Below are 23311 nucleotides of genomic sequence, written 5' to 3'. Positions count from 1 at the left end.
GTCACAAAGTGTCTCATGCCAACTAAAATCCATCAGTCACAAAGTGTCTCATGCCAACTAAAATCCATCAGTCACAAAGTGTCTCATGCCAACTAAAATCCATCAGTCACAAAGTGTCTCATGCCAACTAAAACCCACCAGTCACAGTGTCTCGTGCTAACAAAAAGCCATTCAGTCACAAGGTGTCTCATACTTACTAAAACCCACCAGTCACAAAGTGTCTCACGTTAGCCTGTCACAGGCACCATTATATGGTATAACATCAAAGTCATTTTTTTTGTTTTGTTTAACAAATGCATCAATGAAATCCATCTTCTGAGTTACGTCCCTTGATGGTACATTGTCGACAACAAATTTACTGTATAATTAAGTATCTTTGTGATATTAATATCAGTGATAAAACTGATAAACATAAGTACAAATACTGATTATAGTTATATTACTATAGTAACCTAGTTTATTGTAACCATAGCAACAATGTTCATATCAGTATATTAACCTTAACCATAGTAGTGTCTGTAGTTATATATCTCTCACAATTACCATGACGACACGAATAATATTAACAGTTATATACTCATTACCATGGCTGTGATGTTTCTACTGTAGTAGTCAAGATATAGTAATCATAAGATTACCATGGTAAAAAAAGGACTACAAATATATAATTATCGAATGGCTGACATGGAAACTAGTGTGGTAAGACTACATAAGTATTACCATGGTGACTTTTGGGTTCGAAGTATATGGGTACCAAGATAACCATGTTATTGTCAAATAGCGACAGCCAAAGTACATTTACCTTAATTACTGTGACTATGACCATTCCACTTCCATAATGGCCTGTACCTACATTTGAACGTGTTGTTTACTTATTACCTTATCATTTTTGTAGCCGGAGTCACGTGACCATGGTTTGCTGGATCAAGTGTTCGGTTATGTCCAAAACACTAGAGTGGTAAGATCCGAACGGACCCTACTTCGTAATCCAATATCTAAAAGTTGAGAAATATACAGTAATTGTAATAAACATATGTATGTAGAACTTGTGTCACACATCGGCAACTCTATAGATATCCCCACATCACATTAACTTGTGGTGGATTGGTCACTAGTCAGATCTTGCCGTTGGTCTGGAGCGATGACTGGAATTAAGGCCTCGTAAGTTTGGTTGGACGAGGGGTCTTCTCGTGTATTAGGGTCAAGGTGTTCGTAGGAATGTGAACTTTCGCCTTTATTTAAGTTTGTATAATTTTCTGTTATATTGTCATTGTTGACTCCATCAACATTTATATACTGACTTTGACCCAAAGGTTCACCCTGACTTGCCTCCTCAGGTGGCGGAGGACAGCTCGGCTGCACCGTAGATGTACTAGCTACTTGATTAGCATCATCGATACCAAAATGGTTGTTATCTATGTTGGAGTCTTTCACTACTTTTGATGACATGATATCGGAGGACTCGGAATCATCCTGAGGTTTCATATCACTGAAGTCTGTAAGGTGGAGCAGATCCATTTCTTGTGTGTCTGCTTTGTTATTGGATTGTGACAATAGCCGGTCAGCCATGATGAGGTTACCGTCCATCGGCTGGACGGGTTCTGTACAACAAACTGGCTTAGATTCAGTCTGGTCACTACTGACACCGTTATGAACAGGGAGAACCCCATTTGTGTGTGGGAGAGAATTCTCCCCTACTAACTTGGCATCATTTTCATCAGGATCACAAACTTTGTCAAATATCGGTAGTTTTTCCTTTTTCCAGTCTTGGTTGACGTCGCAGATTTCCTCATATTCTGATTCGACAAGCTTAAGGTCGTCGCTGACATAGTCATTCTGCCCAGCGCTGTCAATGTTACGTCCAATCTGTTCAACACCTGAAATTATAGCATAGGAATGAGTCTCTCCAGATGTTGTGGTGCTCATAACATCTTAGTTCAAATCAGTCACACATTGGACAAGCCTAAATATAAAGACAATACAACATCTGTAAATACATTTGTATGAAGATTTCAATAATTCTATCTTTATATGAGAATATGGGACAAAACTATTCAGGAGTAATCATATATTTATATCAGACAATGGGACAGAACTATAAAGGAATAATTCAAATCACGTATTAGCTAACATGAGATAAAAATTCGAACTTTACACAACATAAAACAAGACTATATAATTGAGACAAGTTTAGATCAATATATCTGATCTATAAAGAGATACGAAGCCATTTGTACAGGATATATAGACATCCTTCATTGAAATATGGCTAGACTTGGATGTCCATTAACCTCACTGCAACACTCAGAGTGATCGAATGCTATAATAAAGACTTCATTCACTCTCTAGCTATGATAGTGGGAATCTAAGGACGGGACAGCATCTACTCTGTCGGTGTCCAGAAGAGGACGATTAAAGACTGGGAGAATACAAAATTGACAGTGTAGACAATATCCACTTTCTCAGTGTTCTGAAGAGGAACATCAAGGACAGGGAGAATACAGAACCGACAGTTTAGACTACTTTCGCTTTCTTGGTTTCCAGAAGTGGACGATTTAGGACGGGGAGAATACAGAACCATAGCATTGACAACATCCACTCTCTCGATATCCAGAAGAGGACGATTAAGGACGGGGAGAATACAAAATCGACAGTTTAAATAACTTTCGCTTTCTCGGTGTCCAGAAGAGAACGATTAAGGACGGGGAGAATACAGAACCATAGTATTGACAACATCCACTCTGTCGGTGTCCAGAAGAGGACGATTAAGGACAGGGAGAGTACAGAACCATAGTATTGACAACATCCTATCTCTCGATATCCAGAAGAGGAAGATTAAGGACGGGGAGAATACAAAATCGACAGTTTAAATAACTTTCGCTTTCTCGGTGTCCAGAATAGGAAGATTAAGGACGGGGAGAATACAAAATCGACAGTTTAAATAACTTTCGCTTTCTCGGTGTCCAGAAGAGAACGATTAAGGACGGGGAGAATACAGAACCATAGTATTGACAACATCCACTCTCTCGATATCCAGAAGAGGAAGATTAAGGACGGGGAGAATACAAAATCGACAGTTTAAATAACTTTCGCTTTCTCGGTGTCCAGAAGAGAACGATTAAGGACGGGGAGAATACAGAACCATAGTATTGACAACATCCACTCTGTCGGTGTCCAGAAGAGGACGATTAAGGACAGGGAGAGTACAGAACCATAGTATTGACAACATCCTATCTCTCGGTGTCCAGAAGAGGACGATTAAGGACAGGGAGAATACAGAACTGACAGTAGACTTGACCCACGGTGTACAAAAGTATAAATGGTCACTCCGTCCCGATTCCCTGTAAACGATTAATAACACAGTGTTTAAGTTACCATTGGTCGCTTCATAGGCGTCTTGACTCCTACTCCAGAAGATGAAACTGCAATAAAAAGAAAATCCGTTCAAATGTTTGAAAGGTTCTGTATGTTCACATTTACTTAACTTTTTTTCTGAAAGTTTTATGAAAATTACGAAATTTACTGAATTATGGGCTAGATTCCGACATTTTTTTTTCGATCACTTCGGATTTTCCTCAGTCGCCTCCTCGACCCTCAACATCACTGACGTGTTGTAAAAGGACGAAACAACTGTATGATGCAGTTTAATTCATCATTTGGCCCTGTTATATATAACTCTGAATTGTTTTAAAATGTGCCATTCACTTGTGTGTCTTACAATCATGAACAAATACCAGCATTATGGCATGAACTGTTCGTAAGAATATCGTATATGAACAAAATCATAGGGGATGTAATACTGATGTGGAGATGCGGGGGATGGACCAGACAGGTTGATCGCTGTCAGTCCAAGTACTAGTTTAATTACAAGCCTTTTGGTACACACAGGATAGCACTATATGTCTGACAAAATTATTGATGATAATCCTGTATGAGAATAAAAACCAATCGATAGTTTGGCACCGTCCTGTGAATAATTGTAATGCTTTCTAGACCAAGTAAACATGATAGCTTTGATACAACCTCGTGTAGGAAACATACGACAGCACTGTTTGTCTCCATATTGTTTGGAGTTGTAAAAGGATTTGATTAAACAATCTGTGTGTTATTCATAATAAAATATCAGGAATATCCGTTATCACATAATATGGTGTTGATCATTGAGTAAACAGGTAATCGGACAGCCACGTTCACTGCTACAACTATCAAACACTACATCTGAAACGGTTCAGATATTCTTTACTATTGATCACAAATATTGACCAAACAAATTTTCAGCTGTATGAATATAACCATTACCTGCTGTATTGTTTTTGTGATCTGGTATAAATAAACTTTTAATAATGTTTTTTTTTTTTCTTTTTAAGCCTGAAAAAGAATGTTGTTGGTGAATTACCAGTATATCGATGTTCACCTGTTCTCTGTAGTGTTTACTGTTTAAAATGGACCGTTGTTTTATCATATATTGTAACGATTTCACACCCTGAGCTGGTCTTCGCCATGTGGTAGTTACCTTGAATTTCTATAGACAAGTCTTGCAATTCTATTGACAATTCGAATCCGACAGAAATTTTCAGCGAGATAAGTAACATTAAAGACATAACGTATTTATATACAAACATTTGTTTCGGCTGAAGTTAGTAGTGCTCTGTCACCTTGTATTACCACAAGGCTGGCAATTTGATACAATGATGTTCATGTAATCTTTGATAGAAATATTTATTTACTTAGCTGTATGATGCAGTTTAACTCATAGTTTGGCTCTACTCTATCTCACTCTAAATTATGAAAAGGTGCTATTCACTTGTATGTCTTTTATACAATCTTTAAGGTAGCAGGTGATAGACACTGATGATGGACTTTAAGTCCCGATGTTTGCCGTAACATCCTTGCCACGTTTTAATTATCTCGAATAGTGGCACGGTTCAGAAAATACACATGTATTTGACCCTATTCTAAAATTAGCTAATATATGAAAAATACGAACTTTATCTAATAATGAGGCTGCTGCACCTCCCCGTCTAGATTTTGCCTTTTTGATCACTTTGGATTTTCCTTAGTCGCCTCCTCGGCTTCAGTATTTAGGCCCTTAGCATGCTGACGAATTCTAGAAGGACTATACACTGTATGATGTAATTTAACTCATACTTTGGCTCTACTGTATCTCACTCTAAATTATGTAAAAGGTGCTGTTCGCTTGTGTGTCTTTTGTACAATCTATGTTATAAACATTTTACTTCATTAACGAGTGAGTATTCTCTGGATATCAATATGTCGAGGTAGAGAGTTATCTTAGTATTACAGGTCTACCAAGTTCTCGTTATAATACTGCTGTGTATAGGAACCAAGCTTAAGACAGTACACTAGGTGTCAAGCCAGTGTCAAATAAAGCACAACAATAATGGCAGTATATGGAGTATCAATTTGTCTATTGTCGGTATACAGAGTACCAAGTTTGGAACTATCAACTAAACAGTCTACCGATGGTTTCTATATCGGGTAAATCAGATGCATTGAAACCCAAGGTCATAAGGGAGCTCTTAAAACCTCCGACGTAAGAAAGATAGGCTTCGTATTGATTTAAACAGTATTATATTCTTACTGTTACGGTTTTGTTTGGGGATTCAATTTCTCAGGAACATAAATGGGTCTGTTTGCTCCGATAAATTCACGTGCAGAGATGCTTCCTTTTGTTTGTATATCGTGTGTTATGTTGATGTGTCTAGTTCTTGAATGTAGAAATTCAATGAAACACCCCTTGAAAGTTGTACTGAAAGAGAAATCTGTTACGTTTAGTGAAAAAAATCCAATCAGTGGTTGTCGATGGCGCAATGTATCAACTGGCGCAGGGCGCTTGAAGAGGGTGTTGAGTACCAGTGTACTTATTGTGTTCGGTAGGCGATGTCATTAAACATTTATTCAGGGCTAGAAAGTCGGGTGCGTCAGGTTCTTTGTTGTCTACATTTAAGTATACGAACTTGTTACATAAAAACGATTAAAGAGTCTGATTCTCATGTTTAATGATGTTGTGGTGCATGGTATTAGATTGTCTACACACGACATTCAGCCTGTTTGTCTCATGTTTTACCAGGACTAACCTCAATTGTTTTATAAGTCCTTGGTAAACATTGGGATATGTGACAGTCTGGTTTGACCATGAGAAAATATATCAGACATAAATAACGTTACATGAACAGCATCTTGTCTGATACATGTGGATATATCATTCATTGGTCATGGTTCTTCTGTTACATTACAGTGTCATTAAACCTCAACTAAAAGCTAACACTTCGATGTTTTACTTCAATACAATTAAGGGAGAGATATCTTAAGTTTCTTTGCAAAAAGGCCATAAAGGCGTGTCGTTACATTTTTTGACATGAGAATAAATGGCAAAAATGTGACAAGCATAATTTAAAGTGAAGAACACTACACTATTGCTTTCAAACTCTGGCACCACCTTATGCAGTATTTTCATGGCGCCCGCTATTCTAGAAGCAATCCAGCGCTAGATGGGGTAGCCATGTTTGAAACTAGCTGGGGTAGAAATGTTCTGGTAATTACTTAGTGGCAGTTTCCTGGCACTAGCTAGAGAAGAAGTTCTGACATTAGCTACAGTAGAAGTTTTTAGCAATTGCTTGATAGCAGTTTTCTGGCATCAGCTAGGGTAGAAGTTTTCTGGCAATTGCTTGGTGGCAGTTTTTCTAGCACTAGCCAAGGTTTAAGTTCTCTGGCACTAGCTATGGCAGAAATCTCTGACACCCGCTTCTCTAGAACATTGTTAGTGATTACTTGGTGACAGGTTTCTTGTACCAGCTAAAGATTTTTTTCTGGCACTAGCTACGGCAGACAATCTCTACTAACTAGAGAAGCAATTTCTGACCTTCACTAGTCTTTTCCTGTATCAACGAGTGTAAAATTTCGCAACCACTGTTGATGTCAACCATTAATGTGATATTTTTTACTACTATGACGCAATATATTTCTATGATGTCAGACACTACTATGATGTCAAACATTTTTATAATGTTAGACATTGCTACGATATCAGACATTTCTTGATATCAGACATTGCTAAGACGTCAGACTTTTTATGAAGTCAGATATTGCTATGATGTCAGACCAAATATAAAATGTTATCAGGATTTCAAAGCTATGATGCCAGACTTCTATAACACTGTCAAGCATCGATTCTAGTAGTAGAATAGACTATATATACACACCCATCTTCAGCTAGACAGGCAAAAAGAATTTTATTGAAAATCTATACGTATACGTCACAAACAAGGGTAAAGATGACATATCTTTGAAAGGCTGTGTACGGAAAAGGCATGTTCTACTTGTAAACGTAACCAAAGAGAAGATGCCATCTTTGAAATCATGTGAATAATCCCAAGGGTTATCCATGGATTGGAATAACAGGCTTTCCTCGTCACGGAGATAAGCTAGTGACTAAGTCTATGGAGTGATTGACGGGCCTTTATACATGGTAGTCGTGTACACAAGGGACCTAATGGATTTTTCATCCTGTATTGATAATCTCCGACAAAGATTTTACCAATTATTCCACTATTTGCCCATTTTCATAAAAGGGTCTCAACATTTTTTTCTTCGTTTTCAGTCTATAATGAAGTGCTATTGTAATCTAATCACGATATATTTTGTGCCTGTAAAAGCACAAGCGTAGCCTAACATGACATGATTTGTAAAGGCATTTGGATTTTTGCATGTTGTTTTTACATTTCTGTATGAAATATTACTTTAACAAGAGGAAGCCACATATGATTTACAATGTCAGCATGATCTAGTAAAGTGTGTTAAATGACATTGTGAGTATCAGTACAGGTAGTCAGTAACCGACAGTATTCAGTGATATTCAATGTTATTTAAATTTATAGATATATGACGTTACCGATTTGTAGATCGGATTAGCCTCAGACAATAACAAATAGATTGATGAATTAAGACGAAATTCAATATAATGGTTCTAATCTACTATATCTTTTCTTTAGTTTGTAATGAAGGGTGATAATCATACGTATGTCTGTAAATGTAATGCTTGTTTGAAGTGAGAATAAGAACTTATATTGAAATACCTGCACTTCTTAATTCTTTGAAATAATGTCATTACACATTAAAACTATTATAACTAGTCCCGTAAAGATGAAACAGCTGTATGGTACACTTTAATATCTCATTATACATTAAAACTACCATTACTAGTCCCTTAAAGGTGAAATAGCTGTATGGTACACTTTAATACCTCATTACAGATTAAAACTATCATTACTAGTCCCTTAAAGATGAAATAGTTGTATGGTACACCTTAATATCTCATTACACATTAAAACTATCATTACTAGTCCTGTAAGGTTGAAATAATTGCATATTTTTATATCTTATACTGCATCTATATGTTATTGGTAATTTGTATCGAAAAGTGTGTGAAATCTATCTCTCAGTATGAACAGTATATACAAAGGTATTACATTTTTCTGACATCACTTCATCCCGTCACCATCATCATGACAGTTTGGTGTGTGTGACAGTACCGTACCTGTTTCTCCGTTTGTGACAGAAGCTGATGATAAACACCAGGCCGATGATGATGAGGACTGCTGTGGCTGAGCCGAATGTGATGGCGAGAAATCGCTCGTCTGATTCATTTAGACCATTGTTACGTGCGGCTGCTGTAAAACGAAAAATTAAAACATGTTCAAGAAATCTTAATATCATAATGTCAGAGCACAGTTAATAACGAGCTTCTATATCACCAAATCATAGAACATAACTGCTGAATAGTCAACCCAGCAGTGATCAAAATATTTCTACAAATATCTATCCTGATAGACAGTAAATTTTATAAGGCCATTTTCTATAATAAAGTTGCCAGAATAGTACTTAAAACAACATCAATGAAGAACCATTTCACTCTTATCAGTGATCATTTAATTAGAAACGAGAATGATTTACTACTAATATCATGACTCCTTTCATGTTTTAATAATTAAATATTTCCTGTTATAAAATTCAGTGAAAAAGAAACTCATTGGCGTGAAATATAAAACTGATTTATATTTAAGTTTTACTAAAGTGCCGATAAAATCTTTGTGTCTCTTTGAAGCCTGCACTCCATTGTAATATTACCATTTCTATTGATTATTGGGACCAGATAGCCAGAATCAATGGAGCTCTCTAGTGCTAGAGATAAATAAGGACTGACGACCCACTAAAATATCATTAACGATTAACAAAGGCAAAAATTACTGCCAAAAACAGATTAAACTTTCCGGAAACAAGAAATACTCAAATATTTTAAGGAAAACGTTTAGAACATCCTCTGAAAGAATATATCCTGATTTGCAGAAAATTAATTACTGCTTTATATATCAGAATATTATCCATAACAGAAGTTTATCTGTCAATCCAATCGGAAAATAATTATCTTGTCATCTAAACGTGATCAAGTGTTTGTGACAAGGCTGTCACCGACAGGGCTCACTGTCCTACGGCAGCACCACACCGGCGTGCATTCTTTATTTAATACTCAATTACATGGATCCATTTCACTCATTAATGACAGTGTGTCCCGGGAATTCTGAAATCTTACCTGCTATCTCATCATCATTGACAATAACACACACCTGATCGCTCGACAATATATCATTTTTATACACGATAGAAAAATGAATCGTTTCATCTACAAGGTTTACCCAATCACAGGCCTGGATAATGATGGATACAGAGGAGAAAAAAGATAATTACAAGGGAGATTTCCAGGCTGATATTGACATGTATAGTGTAGGCAGGAAATGAAGACTGGTCAGAAGCTCGGCACAATTTGTTTTAGGGAGTTAATCTAGGTAATTGGTCATCCATTGTCACCAGGTCTCTGAGCGCTTCAGGTGACACCCAGGGATCATGCAATGATCTAGTGTAAGGCGAGACTCGGGGATCAGGCAGGTATCTGTTATGGAGCGAGAATCGGGGATCAGGCAGGTATCTATTATGGTGCGAGACTCGGGAATCAGACAGGTATCTATTATGGTGCGAGACTCGGGGATCAGACAGGTATCTATTATGGAGCGAGAATCGGAGATCAAGTAGGTATCTGTTATGGAGCGAGACTCGGAGATCAGACAGGTATCTATTATGGTGCGAGACTCGGGAATCAGACAGGTATCTATTATGGTGCGAGACTCGGGGATCAGACAGGTATCTATTATGGAGCGAGAATCGGAGATCAAGTAGGTATCTGTTATGGAGCGAGACTCGGAGATCAGACAGGTATCTATTATGGTGCGAGACTCGGGGATCAGACAGGTATCTATTATGGAGCGAGAATCGGAGATCAAGTAGGTATCTGTTATGGTGCGAGACTCGGGAATCAGACAGGTATCTATTATGGAGCGAGAATCGGAGATCAAGTAGGTATCTGTTATGGTGCGAGACTCGGGGATCAGACAGGTATCTATTATGGAGCGAGAATCGGAGATCAAGTAGGTATCTGTTATGGTGCGAGAATCGGAGATCAGGTAGGTATCTGTTATGGTGAGAGACTCAGGAATCAGGCAGGTATGTATTATGGTGCGAGACTCGGGAATCAGACAGGTATCTATTATGGTGCGAGACTCGGGTATCAGGCAGGTATCTGTTATGGAGCGAGAATCTGAGATCAAGTAGGTATCTATTATGGAGCGAGACACGGGGATCAGACAGGTATATATTATGGAGCGAGACTCGGAGATCAGACAGGTATCTATTATGGAGCGAGACTCGGGGATCAGGCAGGTATCTATTATGGTGCGAGACTCGGGAATCAGGCAGGTATCTATTATGGAGCGAGACTCGGGGATCAGGCAGGTATCTATTATGGAGCGAGACTCGGAGATCAGACAGGTATATATTATGGAGCGAGACTCGGAGATCAGACAGGTATCTATTATGGAGCGAGACTCGGGGATCAGGCAGGTATCTATTATGGTGCGAGACTCGGGGATCAGGCAGGTATCTATTATGGAGCGAGACTCGGGGATCAGGCAGGTATCTATTATGGAGCGAGACTCGGAGATCAGACAGGTATATATTATGGAGCGAGACTCGGAGATCAGACAGGTATCTATTATGGAGCGAGACTCGGGGATCAGGCAGGTATCTATTATGTCGCGAGACTCGGGAATCAGACAGGTATATATTATGGAGCGAGAATTGGAGATCAAGTAGGTATCTATTATGGAGCGAGACTCGGGGATCAGGCAGGTATCTATTATGGAGCGAGACTCGGAGATCAGACAGGTATATATTATGGAGCGATACTCGGAGATCAGACAGGTATCTATTATGGAGCGAGACTCGGGGATCAGGCAGGTATCTATTATGGTGCGAGACTCGGGGATCAGGCAGGTATCTATTATGGAGCGAGACTCGGGGATCAGGCAGGTATCTATTATGGTGCGAGACTCGGGAATCAGACAGGTATATATTATGGAGCGAGAATTGGAGATCAAGTAGGTATCTATTATGGTGCGAGACTCGGGAATCAGACAGGTATCTATTATGGAGCGAGACTCGGGGATCAGGCAGGTATCTATTATGGTGCGAGACTCGGGAATCAGGCAGGTATATATTATGGAGCGAGACTCGGGGATCAGGCAGGTATCTGTTATGGAGCGAGACTCGGGAATCAGGCAGGTATCTATTATGGAGCGAGACTCGGGGATCAGACAGGTATCTATTATGGAGCGAGACTCGGGGATGAGGCGGTTATCTATTATAGAGCGAGACTAGAGGATCAGGCAGGTATTTGTTATGGAGCGAGACTCGGGAATCAGGTAGGTATCTAGTGTAGGGCGAGACTAGGGAATCAGGTAGGTATTTAGTGTAGGGCGAGACTCGAGAATCATGTAAGTATCTAGGGAATCTTATTTCTTATTTCAACTTGTATGATCGGCGTTATCGATACAGCTTTTCTGATAAGTAAAGGTAACAGAAACGGAATAGGAAGTCAATCATTTTCACGATTCTATTCTCGGTACAGTTTATCTAAGCTGTAGTATTTCATGAGAAACAAGAAATATGCATTCAGCTACGCATGAGGCATGGTGTTTAACAAAGTAGAAAAGAAAGACTTTAAAATGAATTAAATAATTCGAGGAATGGATACACAAGATGATCAAATGGTTGATACACTTTTCCATATTCCACCGATTTCAGTACTGGAGTGAAGAATGTCACGATGCGACCATAATATTGAATTAAAAGTACTTCCTCAAATGGTATTCAGCAATTTAGATAAAGTGTAGTTGAACAACTGATTTAGCCGCCATGATACGATTAGGTAATATATATATATATATAATATATATAACTGGTATTCAGAAGGATAACGAAAAAGACAAGATTCCTCAAATCTTTTTTTTCAAAGTCCACCGAGTATATCTAGTTATTTTAACAAGCAAGAAATAAATACTTCTTGGTGCACTGCCGGTAGATGTAACTACAAATTCATTATTCCAATGGTTGACTGGTTTTGATGTCGGTATTAGGGAATGCAGACTTAAAAAAGAGATAAATAAAAATTGATTTCCAGCTTCTGATATTTCTTACAATAATTAACCGACCTGATAGATTTAACCACACAGTCGTGTACCCTTTGCACAGTTTTGCCTTCCTCTGACGTAACCTTCAACAGATTCCATTAGAGAATCTCGTAGTTTTCCATTTTGGATAATGATGCGAATGACCTTGACTAAAAGGCTATCTAAAAGATAGTTGTGTAAAGTTGTAGACCAGGAATATCCTTAAAGAGGAGTTGGATCAAGGTCATTACATTGGAATTGTTGGAAGCAGCAGACCTACAGTTATAATAGGGAGGATCGTGGGCACTTTTGTGAGGAAAGCCATGAATAGACTTAGACTTGTAATGAAGTTGTTATTTAGTAACATTTATCTAATCATTCGTCGCCAGACTAGATTTAGTTATGTCGATTTGATCTGTTTCATCATCATCAATTGTTTTTATGAAGTCTCTAAACTGGTTTGCAAACCTCACTAAAACAACTTGAGTCTAACATGTTGAGTTGGTGACATAGAGAACACAATGGTTGTGTGGATCTGGTTGACACATAAAGGGTTCTGCTGAGAAGTCTAGAAGTCGCTAGACTTAACATTATATCATGTTTCATGGCAATGATAATGACATCGTCTTCGGTTAAATTTTAGGAATGAAATTGTTCCTGAACGTGACGAATTTCCTACAGAACACTATTTACTTTCAAACGACGTAGCAGAGCAAACAAGTCTCTCTTGTCAATCCCTTTTGTTAAAAGGACCAAGCTGAACACGGGTGTAGTGTCTCTCGCTGTCAATGACAGAACATACAGTCTAAAGCATTAAAAACTCTTTGTGTTTTAATGTAAATGTTACCTCTCTTGTGTATCTTGTGATAGGATGATGGTTTATATTCCTTAATCAATAGTTTATAAATATAATTGATCAAATATCGAAATCCTTGTTAAACACAACTCAAAACTTCTACAAAATAACATTAGTACACTCTGGGTATAACTTCAAAAGTGTAATACCGGGTATCTGAACATCTGTCCTCCTACCTCGCCACTCCTAATCTGTCATTCTTTTAATATATAATCAATATATGCTGTTAACATAAAAATAGTTTATTTCGATATCGATTATAAGTTTACCATTTGTCTTCAGGTATGCTGCTGCCAAATATAGCTAACTTGCTAATCATCCCTTTCGAGGTGTGATATAACATTAAAGCCGAAGAAAATATCTGCAATGACCAGATGATATGGAAAAGTACAGGAAACGATTGGTATTAAAGACTTGAATAAGAAAAAAGGACGGAAATTATTTCCGAAGGAGAGAAGAACAGATGTGTTGATTTTTTTTGGAAAAGCAGACGATTGACGTTGAGCGAATTAAAGACAAAATTGAACGATGAAACTGGTTAGCAGGTGGCTAATTCAGAGAATATTGTAAAGTGAGACGAAGTTGTCTATACCAGTCTGAAAGCCATTGTTGATTAAAACGCCAAATAAATGACGTTTCGAGTGGAAAAATCTCGAGATGATTTACTTAAAATTATTAAGAAAACGTTTTATTGTCTAACGAAATCATATTCCGAAGTTATTGTTACAGTAAAAAAGGTAAAATTCTAATGAAAATGTCAGAACAATCTCATCATATGTGTATTGAACACGGTGTCTACGTGTGGGAAGTGATTGGTCATGAAGGCGACGGTGTTCTGAAACGTATTGGGGAACATTGACATTAACTGACATCAGAAACAAGTTACGATGAATGTATGTTAATATTTCCAAATGAAAAAATGCCTTTCAACAAGACATTGCACAATCAGCTAGCTTGTCCAGGAAATAGTCAAGACTTTAATTTCTTTGAGAAATATTTGAACTTTATGAAGCAAGTTCCGATCAACTCCGATAAGGTGGTAAACAAGTATTGATGTGATTTATCTACAGCATGCCCGATACAAGTTATCAAGTTTCAAGAAGGTTATACAATTTTATTTTTTAAATACATCGAGTTTTGTCAACTTTAAAGGTGTCACACATTATAAAAAAATCTTCGAGGTTATCAAGCTAACACGTCCACAAAAAATTAGAATACATCCAGACTATCAAGTGTAATGAAGGTCTTATAAAATATTAAAAAATACACCGAGGTTATCACGTTTAAAGAATGTTTTACAAAATATAAAAAATATGCATAGAGATTATCAAGTTTACAGGTCACACAAAGTACATAATATACACCGAGACTATCAAGTCTTAGGAAGGTCTTACAAAATATAAAAATATCATCCGAGGTTATCACGTTTAAAGGTCCCTTAGAATATTATAAAAAAATTGAAGTCATCAAGTTTAAAGAATGTCTTACAAAATATCTAAAAAAAATTACGTCGAGGTAACCAAGTTTTTAAAAAATCTTACAATAAATAAATAAAAAAAAACACATCGGAGTTATCAAGTTTAAAGACGATACTGTAAAATATGAAAAAAGTGATGCCATAACCCAACCAATATTACTACGTATGTGCGGGAGCAATATATACCTATTTAAGATTGTACAAAAATCACCACAACATAGCAACTTCTAATGAAACTTTAGAGTTAGAGCCAAACAATGAATTAAACTGCATCACACAACTGTTTCGTCCTTCTTACTCCGGGTCTAAATTTTCTTGCCTAAGAGGCGACTGAGGCAAATCCAAAGTAATCGAAAAATTGTAAAAACGTAGATGGGGAGGTCCATCCGGCGAATACTTAAAAAATGTAACTTTCACATATCATTTTAGAAGGACAACAATTCAATTTAGAAAAACAACCCATAGAGATTACAAGGAAATAAAGCATATTCATTTTTAAAGAACATGTTGGAGACTGTAATAATGATCATTCTCACAAAAGATTATTCATGAAAGTTATGTATACATGTGAATTAAAAGTCATCCGGACCGGCTGCTATCTATCATTTAATATGTTTTCCGATAGTCAAATATGTAATATCTAGATATACATTCCTGGAATTGCTAGTCGTCCCCAATCATATCACAGAATTCTGGATATCTTTTAATTTCTTAATATAGTTATATATTTTCACTTTATACATAACATAGTTACATGCTTTTAAAATATATTTTTCTGTCTACTGACTAAGACGATAAGAATATATTAATCACATTTATTGTAACTGCTCTGTTGAAATATACGTGGTATGAAAATATGAAACATACTCGTTTCCATTGCCTAGACATATTACAGTTCTATACTGAATCAACATGACAATGTATATAGGAACAAGATAAATGCTGTCCTCTTTTACCTACAGAGAGGAAAAACGCAATTCTTAGTGATTATCTGTCTACCGACTAATGATGACCGAAAAATATATTGTACATCGTATTTAAGGTACTGAACTATCAATGTAGTTGAAATCCAATACAAAAATTCAGTACCTCCTTGTTCACTTCAGAACGATGGCCGGTACTAGTTTTTCCTTTCCTCAACACAATCATGTTTACATCTACAGAATTTATTTAAAATGGAATACAATATTGGATTTTTTAGAGTTTAGAAAGTGTATAAAGTGAAATATTTATATTTATTTATAGTTATGAGTCCTACAGGTCTTAGTTTCTAAATGTTCAAGAAATCTGATATGTCGGGTACTAAAAATAAAACCATATGTTCTATTTCACCATGTTTTATATATCAGAGTACATCAAAAGACAGTAGTATTTCTATGTACTTTTATTCAATGAACAATTAAATGACAATACTTAACTTGAGAAAACGTGACAACCCTTTTTGAATAGAGTTTCAACATTTCCTTAATTTGTGTAGCCGTCATCATAATAGGCGAATAATTTGATATCTTCAACATTTCTCTCAAAAGTTGTAAGCATTAATTCAAGGTTATATTAAAATTATATGAGATATCATATTCAAAAAGGTATAATTTAATTGAGTGTTTAATATACGGGTTTTATTGTACACTTACTCGAAATTCAGAACAAATTCAGACACCCGTATGCTTAGATCATCCTACATAGTGCAGGGATACGTAAGGTACCCGTATGTAGAACACAGCACATAGCAAGGAGACAAAGTTCCTGTATGTAGAACTTCAAACAGCAAGGAAACACGGGATATTACAGCCAATAATAACATGGGATTAGAGTCAGAAACCGGTTTGTCTGGTATAACAAATAACAAATTTAACAATCGATTTGAAATAAAAAATATTTTTATAGCTATCAGAAAAACTCTCATTTAAAGTGTTAGCTTTTCTAATATCAGTTCAGCATTTCTCCTCATTGATTTGATATTAAACAAAAACCTACAAGAAATCCTTTAAGTACATTCTAGAACTTGTTTTGGATATTTGGCATGAAATCAAATAAAGTCTGGCAACAACTAATATCATATAGAATATAACACATGTATACGTAAGTCGTAACATGTGTGCTGAATAGATTGATGGGAATCAATCACAGTTATAACTAAATGTTGGTAAGTTTTAAAGACGAATGAAATAGCTGACAACAGGTCATGAACCATTCCTCACGACACCAGACGGATTACCATTAAACACGATATACATTTCACTCTACCCGACACCAGACGGATTATCATTAAACACGATATACATTTCATTCTACCCGACACCAGACGGATTACCATTAAACACGATATACATTTCACTCTACCCGACACCAGACGGATTACCATTAAACATGATATACATTTCATTCTCCAAAACACCAGACGAATTATCATTAAACACGATATACATATCATTCTCCCCAACACCAGACGGATTACCATTAAACACGATATACATTTCACTCTACCAGACACCAGACGGATTACCATAAAAACGATATATATTTCACTCTACCAACACCAGACGGATTACCATAAAACACGATATATATTTCACTCTACCCGACACTAGACGGATTACCATAAAACACGATATATATTTCACTCTACCCGACACCAGACGGATTACTATTAAACACGATATATATTTCACTCTACCAGACACCAGACGGATTACTATTAAACACGATATACATTTTATTCTCCTCAACACCAGACGGATTACCATAAAACACGATATATATTTCACTCTACCCGACACCAGATGGATTACCATAAAACACGATATATATTTCACTCTACCCGACACCAGACGGATTACTATTAAACACGATATACATTTTATTCTCCCCAACACCAGACGGATTACCATAAAACACGATATATATTTCACTCTACCCGACACCAGACGGATTACCATAAAACACGATATACATTTCACTCTACCCGACAACAGACGGATTACCATGAAACACGATATATATTTCACTCTACCCGACACCAAACGGATTACCATTAAACACGATATATATTTCACTCTACCAGACACCAGACGGATTACCATAAAACACGATATATATTTCACTCTACCCGACACCAAACGGATTACCATAAAACACGATATATATTTCACTCTACCCGACACCAGACGGATTACTATTAAACACGATATACATTTTATTCTCCCCAACACCAGACGGATTACCATAAAACACGATATATATTTCACTCTACCCGACACCAGACGGATTACTATTAAACACGATATATATTTCACTCTACCCGACACCAGACGGATTACCATAAAACACGATATATATTTCACTCTACCCGACACCAAACGGATTACCATAAAACACGATATATATTTCACTCTACCAGACACCAGACGGATTACCATAAAACACGATATATATTTCACTCTACCAGACACCAGACGGATTACCATAAAACACGATATATATTTCACTCTACCAGACACCAGACGGATTACCATAAAACACGATATATATTTCACTCTACCAGACACCAGACGGATTACCATAAAACACGATATATATTTCACTCTACCAGACACCAGACGGATTACCATAAAACACGATATATATTTCACTCTACCCGAGAGCAAACATTTAGCTGTTCAATCAGACAAACTATTGTATTACTCAATACCAGATACTTGGCTCTTCCATCAGACAAGCTATAAATTTATACTACCCGATACTAGACACTTGGCTGTTCCATCAGACAAGCTATACAAGTTATACTACCCGATACTAGACACTTGGCTCTTCCATCAGACAAGCTATACAATTTATACTACCCGATACTAGACACTTAGCTGTTCCATCAGACAAGCTATACACGTGTATCCTCAGTCCAGCTTTGGGAGAAAACTTATATTGATCTCTGACAAACGAACAGTAACATTTGCCAAGTCTTCCTAACAACCTTAAAGCATGTGAAATTGCCAATAACTTACGCCAAAATGTTCTCTTTATCACACTCAAATTATCAATATTTTGTATAAACCTGTTTCTGGTTTTCGTAATGGGGACTTTCTTCTATTCCTTTATTGCTCATTACAATGAATTTGTGGTGTATGGAGAAATATATAGTTTATGACTAGGGATTGCTGATAAAAGATTTTATTCGTGTGTATAGTAGTCAACATAGGTAAATAAAAATAACCTTGACGGTTGAAAGACTAATGTTTTAGGGAGAATGGTTGGTACCTCCTGGTAAATGTGGTTGGGCACGATCTTGGGAAGTTGGGCACTGAAGTTGTTGGACACGTATCTAAAGTATTTAAATATATAAGGTGTTTGGACGAAAACCTAAATCTGTTAATCTAGCATTCGAGGTGTTTGCCAAGTAACAGAGGAAATGGACCGGTTTCATAGAGAGTTGGCCCAGTGACTGTAGAAATGGACCGATGTTGTAAGGTGTTGGTCCAGTGACTGTAGAAATGGACCGATGTTGTAAGGTGTTGGTCCAGTGACTGTAGAAATGGACCGATGTTGTAAGGTGTTGGTCCAGTGACTGTAGAAATGGACCGATGTTGTAAGGTCTTGGTCCAGTGACTGTAGAAATGGACCGATGTTGTAAGGTGTTGGTCCAGTGACTGTAGAAATGGACCGATGTTGTAAGGTGTTGGTCCAGTGACTGTAGAAATGGACCGATGTTGTAAGGTGTTGGTCCAGTGACTGTAGAAATGGACCGGTATTGTAGCGAGTTGGTCTAGTGACTGTAGAAATGGACCGGTATTGTAGCGAGTTGGTCCAGTGACTGTAGAAATGGACTAGTATTGTAGGAAGTTGGTCTAGTGATGAAGGGATGTACCAGTATTGTAAGAAGTTGGCCCAGTGATGAAGGAATGGACCAGTATTGTAGGAAGTTGGCCCAGTGACTGCAGAAATGGACCAGTATTGTAGGAAGTTGGCCCAGTGACTGTAGAAATGGACCAGTATTGTAGAAAGTTGGCCCAGTGACTGTAGAAATGGACAAGTATTGTAGGAAGTTGGTCTAGTGATGAAGGAATGGACCAGTATTGTACGAAGTTGGCCCAGTGATGAAGGAATGGACCAGTATTGTAGAAAGTTGGCCCAGTGACTGTAGAAATGGACCGGTTTCATAGAGAGTTGGCCCAGTGACGGCAGAAATGGACCAGTATTGTAGAAAGTTGGCCCAGTGACTGTAGAAATGGACCAGTATTGTAGGAAGTTGGCCCAGTGACTGTAGAAATGGACCAGTATTGTAGGAAGTTGGCCCAGTGACTGTAGAAATGGACCAGTATTGTAGAAAGTTGGCCCAGTGACTGTAGAAATGGACAAGTATTGTAGGAAGTTGGTCTAGTGATGAAGGAATGGACCAGTATTGTAGGAAGTTGGCCCAGTGATGAAGGAATGGACCAGTATTGTAGGAAGTTGGCCCAGTGACTGTAGAAATGGACAAGTATTGTAGGAAGTTGGCCCAGTGACTGTAGAAATGGACCAGTATTGTAGAAAGTTGGCCCAGTGACTGTAGAAATGGACCGGTTTCATAGAGAGTTGGCCCAGTCATGAAGAAATTGACCAGTATTGTAGCGAGTTGGTTCAGTCATGAAGAAATGGACCAGTATTGTAGCGAGTTGGTCCAGTCATGAAGAAATGGACCAGTATTGTAGCGAGTTGGTCCAGTCATGAAGAAATTGACCAGTATTGTAGGGAGTTGGTCCAGAAGTTGATGATAGGGCTCACCAAAGACAGGAGATTGTTACAAAATAATACTCGGAACTTTATCGCAGTGGAGGATTATCCTGCTGAATATTGTTGTGTGATGTTTTGGCAACATCAATTCTAATGCATCAACATAATACTGATCTGTATAATGAAATCCCCTCATTAGCATTATTATACAGCAGTCATATTAGCTATTCTAATCTTGTTTACTAACCGTGTTTACATTCAGCATCATTAGGACAACACACATATTCCGTTCTGTAGGTCGGATCTCTGCTTGGAAAATTGACGAACTCCGTTCTGAAAAAAAGTAATCCGAAATCATATTAGCCCTGTCAACATTTAATTACACATTGAATAATATCATAGAATTTTTATTTGAAGTATACGGATAAATTTTCTGTATAATGTAATATAGTCTGACTTCTAAAGTATCTAAATATGATTGGAATGTAATGAGTTAATTAAGGGTGTGTAATAAGTCAGTTCTGATTGTGTAGGCCAGATGTGTAATGTATTCCGGCCATTAATGTTCTGTTACAAACAGCCCGCCATTACCTTCCAGCATTTTTACTTTTTCTCTCCAACATAGGACTTACTGAAAAGATTTCAGAACAAATTGGCAAAAGTGCAAAATTTTTTAATTTAATTATACCCTGACAAAATATTGTGAGAGTAATCGATTGTATTCATCTACCATTGAGTTGTTTATAAATAAATCAACATTTATTTCATCATATCAACATTTTCTTATTTTGACTAGTGATTTGTAATCCAGTTTTATAAACTGCGATCTCGTCTTGATTTGTGGACGAAGTTTGGGGGAATATCTGCACGTGCTACCGTTCTTTCTGGAACGGCGGTAAATTGTACCAGTTGTACTTATTATAAATGTAGCGGTGGCACATAACACACCCGATATCAATCTGTGGGGGATGATGTCGGAAAGATTTAAATATGATGCTGAAGATTCCTTTGACATTAAAACAGTCTTACCACTGATGTTTTTCATTTGAAAATAAGATTGGATTTTCGGAAATGCCCTTTGTACTGTAAACAACCTCGGCAAATTAATGTAGAACATGCTTTAAGTTAAGCCTTCAGACGACTTCGACTCGGCCAGCATCAAAACTCCTGCCGATAGGAGGAGGTGTGTTCTAAGTACTCACAAAGCAATTGGAGCAATAAAGAAGTTAGAAATTTCACATTCCTTGTGAGGATGAAGAGGAATCCAATAAATATTCTTGGTACCTCGAGTTTGGAACATCATCAAATAAACACATCCTTCCTGATACATCTGATATAACCTTCATGTGTTTTTGTTGATTTCATTCGAAACCTAATATATATAATAGCACTTAGTAAATATCAAATCAAGAAAGATCAAAATGAAAGAATTTTACCACATTAGCAGCTACTCAATAAAAGATGTTTATCAGACATGCAAAAGTTATAAACGAATCAAGTTCTTGGTGTTTTAAAATACGTTTCTGAATTCTATCAGTTTTATGTTTGAAACTGATAACAGGTTTTGTGTGATTCAACTGGAATTACCTTCAATCCCTGTTCTGTGTCGGATGAAATCTATAACGACATGCACCGTTTTGGAGTATTCCTTTCTATATAACAGTGTACTGTATCGAGGTGTTCCTTACCATATAACATTGTACTGAACCGAGGAATTCCTTGCCATATAACATTGTACTGTGCCGAGGTGTTCCTTACCATATAACATTGTACTGTATCGAGGTGTTACTTACCATATAACATTGTTCTGTACCGAGGTATTCCTAACCATATAACATTGTACTGTACCGAGGTGTTCCTTACCATATGACGTCGTACTGTACCGAGGTGTTCCTTACCATATAACATTGTTCTGTACCGAGGTATTCCTTACCATATAACATTGTACTGTACCGAGGTGTTCCTTACCATATGACATTGTACTGTACCGAGGTGTTCCTTACCATATAACATTGTACTGTACCGAGGTGTTCCTTACCATATAACATTGTACTATACCGAGGTGTTCCTTACCATATAAAATTGTACTGTACCGAGGTGTTCCTTACCATATAACATTGTACTATACCGAGGTGTTCCTTACCATATAACATTGTACTATACCGAGGTGTTCCTTACCATATAACATTGTACTGTACCGAGGTGTTCCTTACCATATGACATTGTACTATACCGAGGTGTTCCTTATCATATAACATTGTACTGTACCGAGGTGTTCCTTACCATATAACATTGTACTGTACCGAGGTGTTTCTCACCATATAACATTGTACTGTACCGAGGTGTTCCTTACCATATGACATTGTACTGTACCAAGGTGTTCCTTACCATATAACATTGTACTGTACCGAGGTGTTCCTTACCATATGACATTGTACTTTACCGAGGTGTTCCTTACCATATAACATTGTACTGTACCGAGGTATTCCTTACCATATAACATTGTACTGTACCGAGGTGTTCCTTACCATATAACATTGTACTGTACCGAGGTGTTCCTTACCATACAACCCTGGTAAATATGGAGGACTTGAAATGAATTAGAACAGGTAAGTTAATAGGAAGATTACTGTGAATATTTTTGTTAGCATTATGCTTTATGTTAGAGGATGGAATTGTTTTCTGACGAATAAG

At 37.2% G+C, this 23311-nt stretch overlaps 1 protein-coding gene across 1 annotated transcript in view; it reads right to left on the bottom strand.

Moving 5' to 3' along the window:
- Positions 1-1089: 1089 nt before the first annotated feature.
- The window catches only part of LOC132559686 (uncharacterized), a 33217-nt gene continuing 10995 nt past the window's right edge, over positions 1090-23311 (bottom strand). The window contains exons 3-6 of the mRNA XM_060224305.1: positions 20865-20950; positions 8558-8690; positions 3376-3422; positions 1090-1877 (exon numbers count right to left, since the gene is read on the bottom strand). Coding sequence (XP_060080288.1) covers positions 1090-1877; positions 3376-3422; positions 8558-8690; positions 20865-20950 — 1054 coding nt within the window. The remainder of the gene's footprint in view (positions 1878-3375; positions 3423-8557; positions 8691-20864; positions 20951-23311) is intronic.

This window comes from Ylistrum balloti, unplaced genomic scaffold, assembly GCF_031769215.1.
Source record: "Ylistrum balloti isolate Yb309-2 unplaced genomic scaffold, AGI_CSIRO_Ybal_v1 Utg370948, whole genome shotgun sequence".
NCBI lineage: Eukaryota > Metazoa > Mollusca > Bivalvia > Pectinida > Pectinidae > Ylistrum > Ylistrum balloti.
Note: the sequence above shows the minus strand (reverse complement) of the source record. Positions and strands in the feature narration are given on the sequence as shown.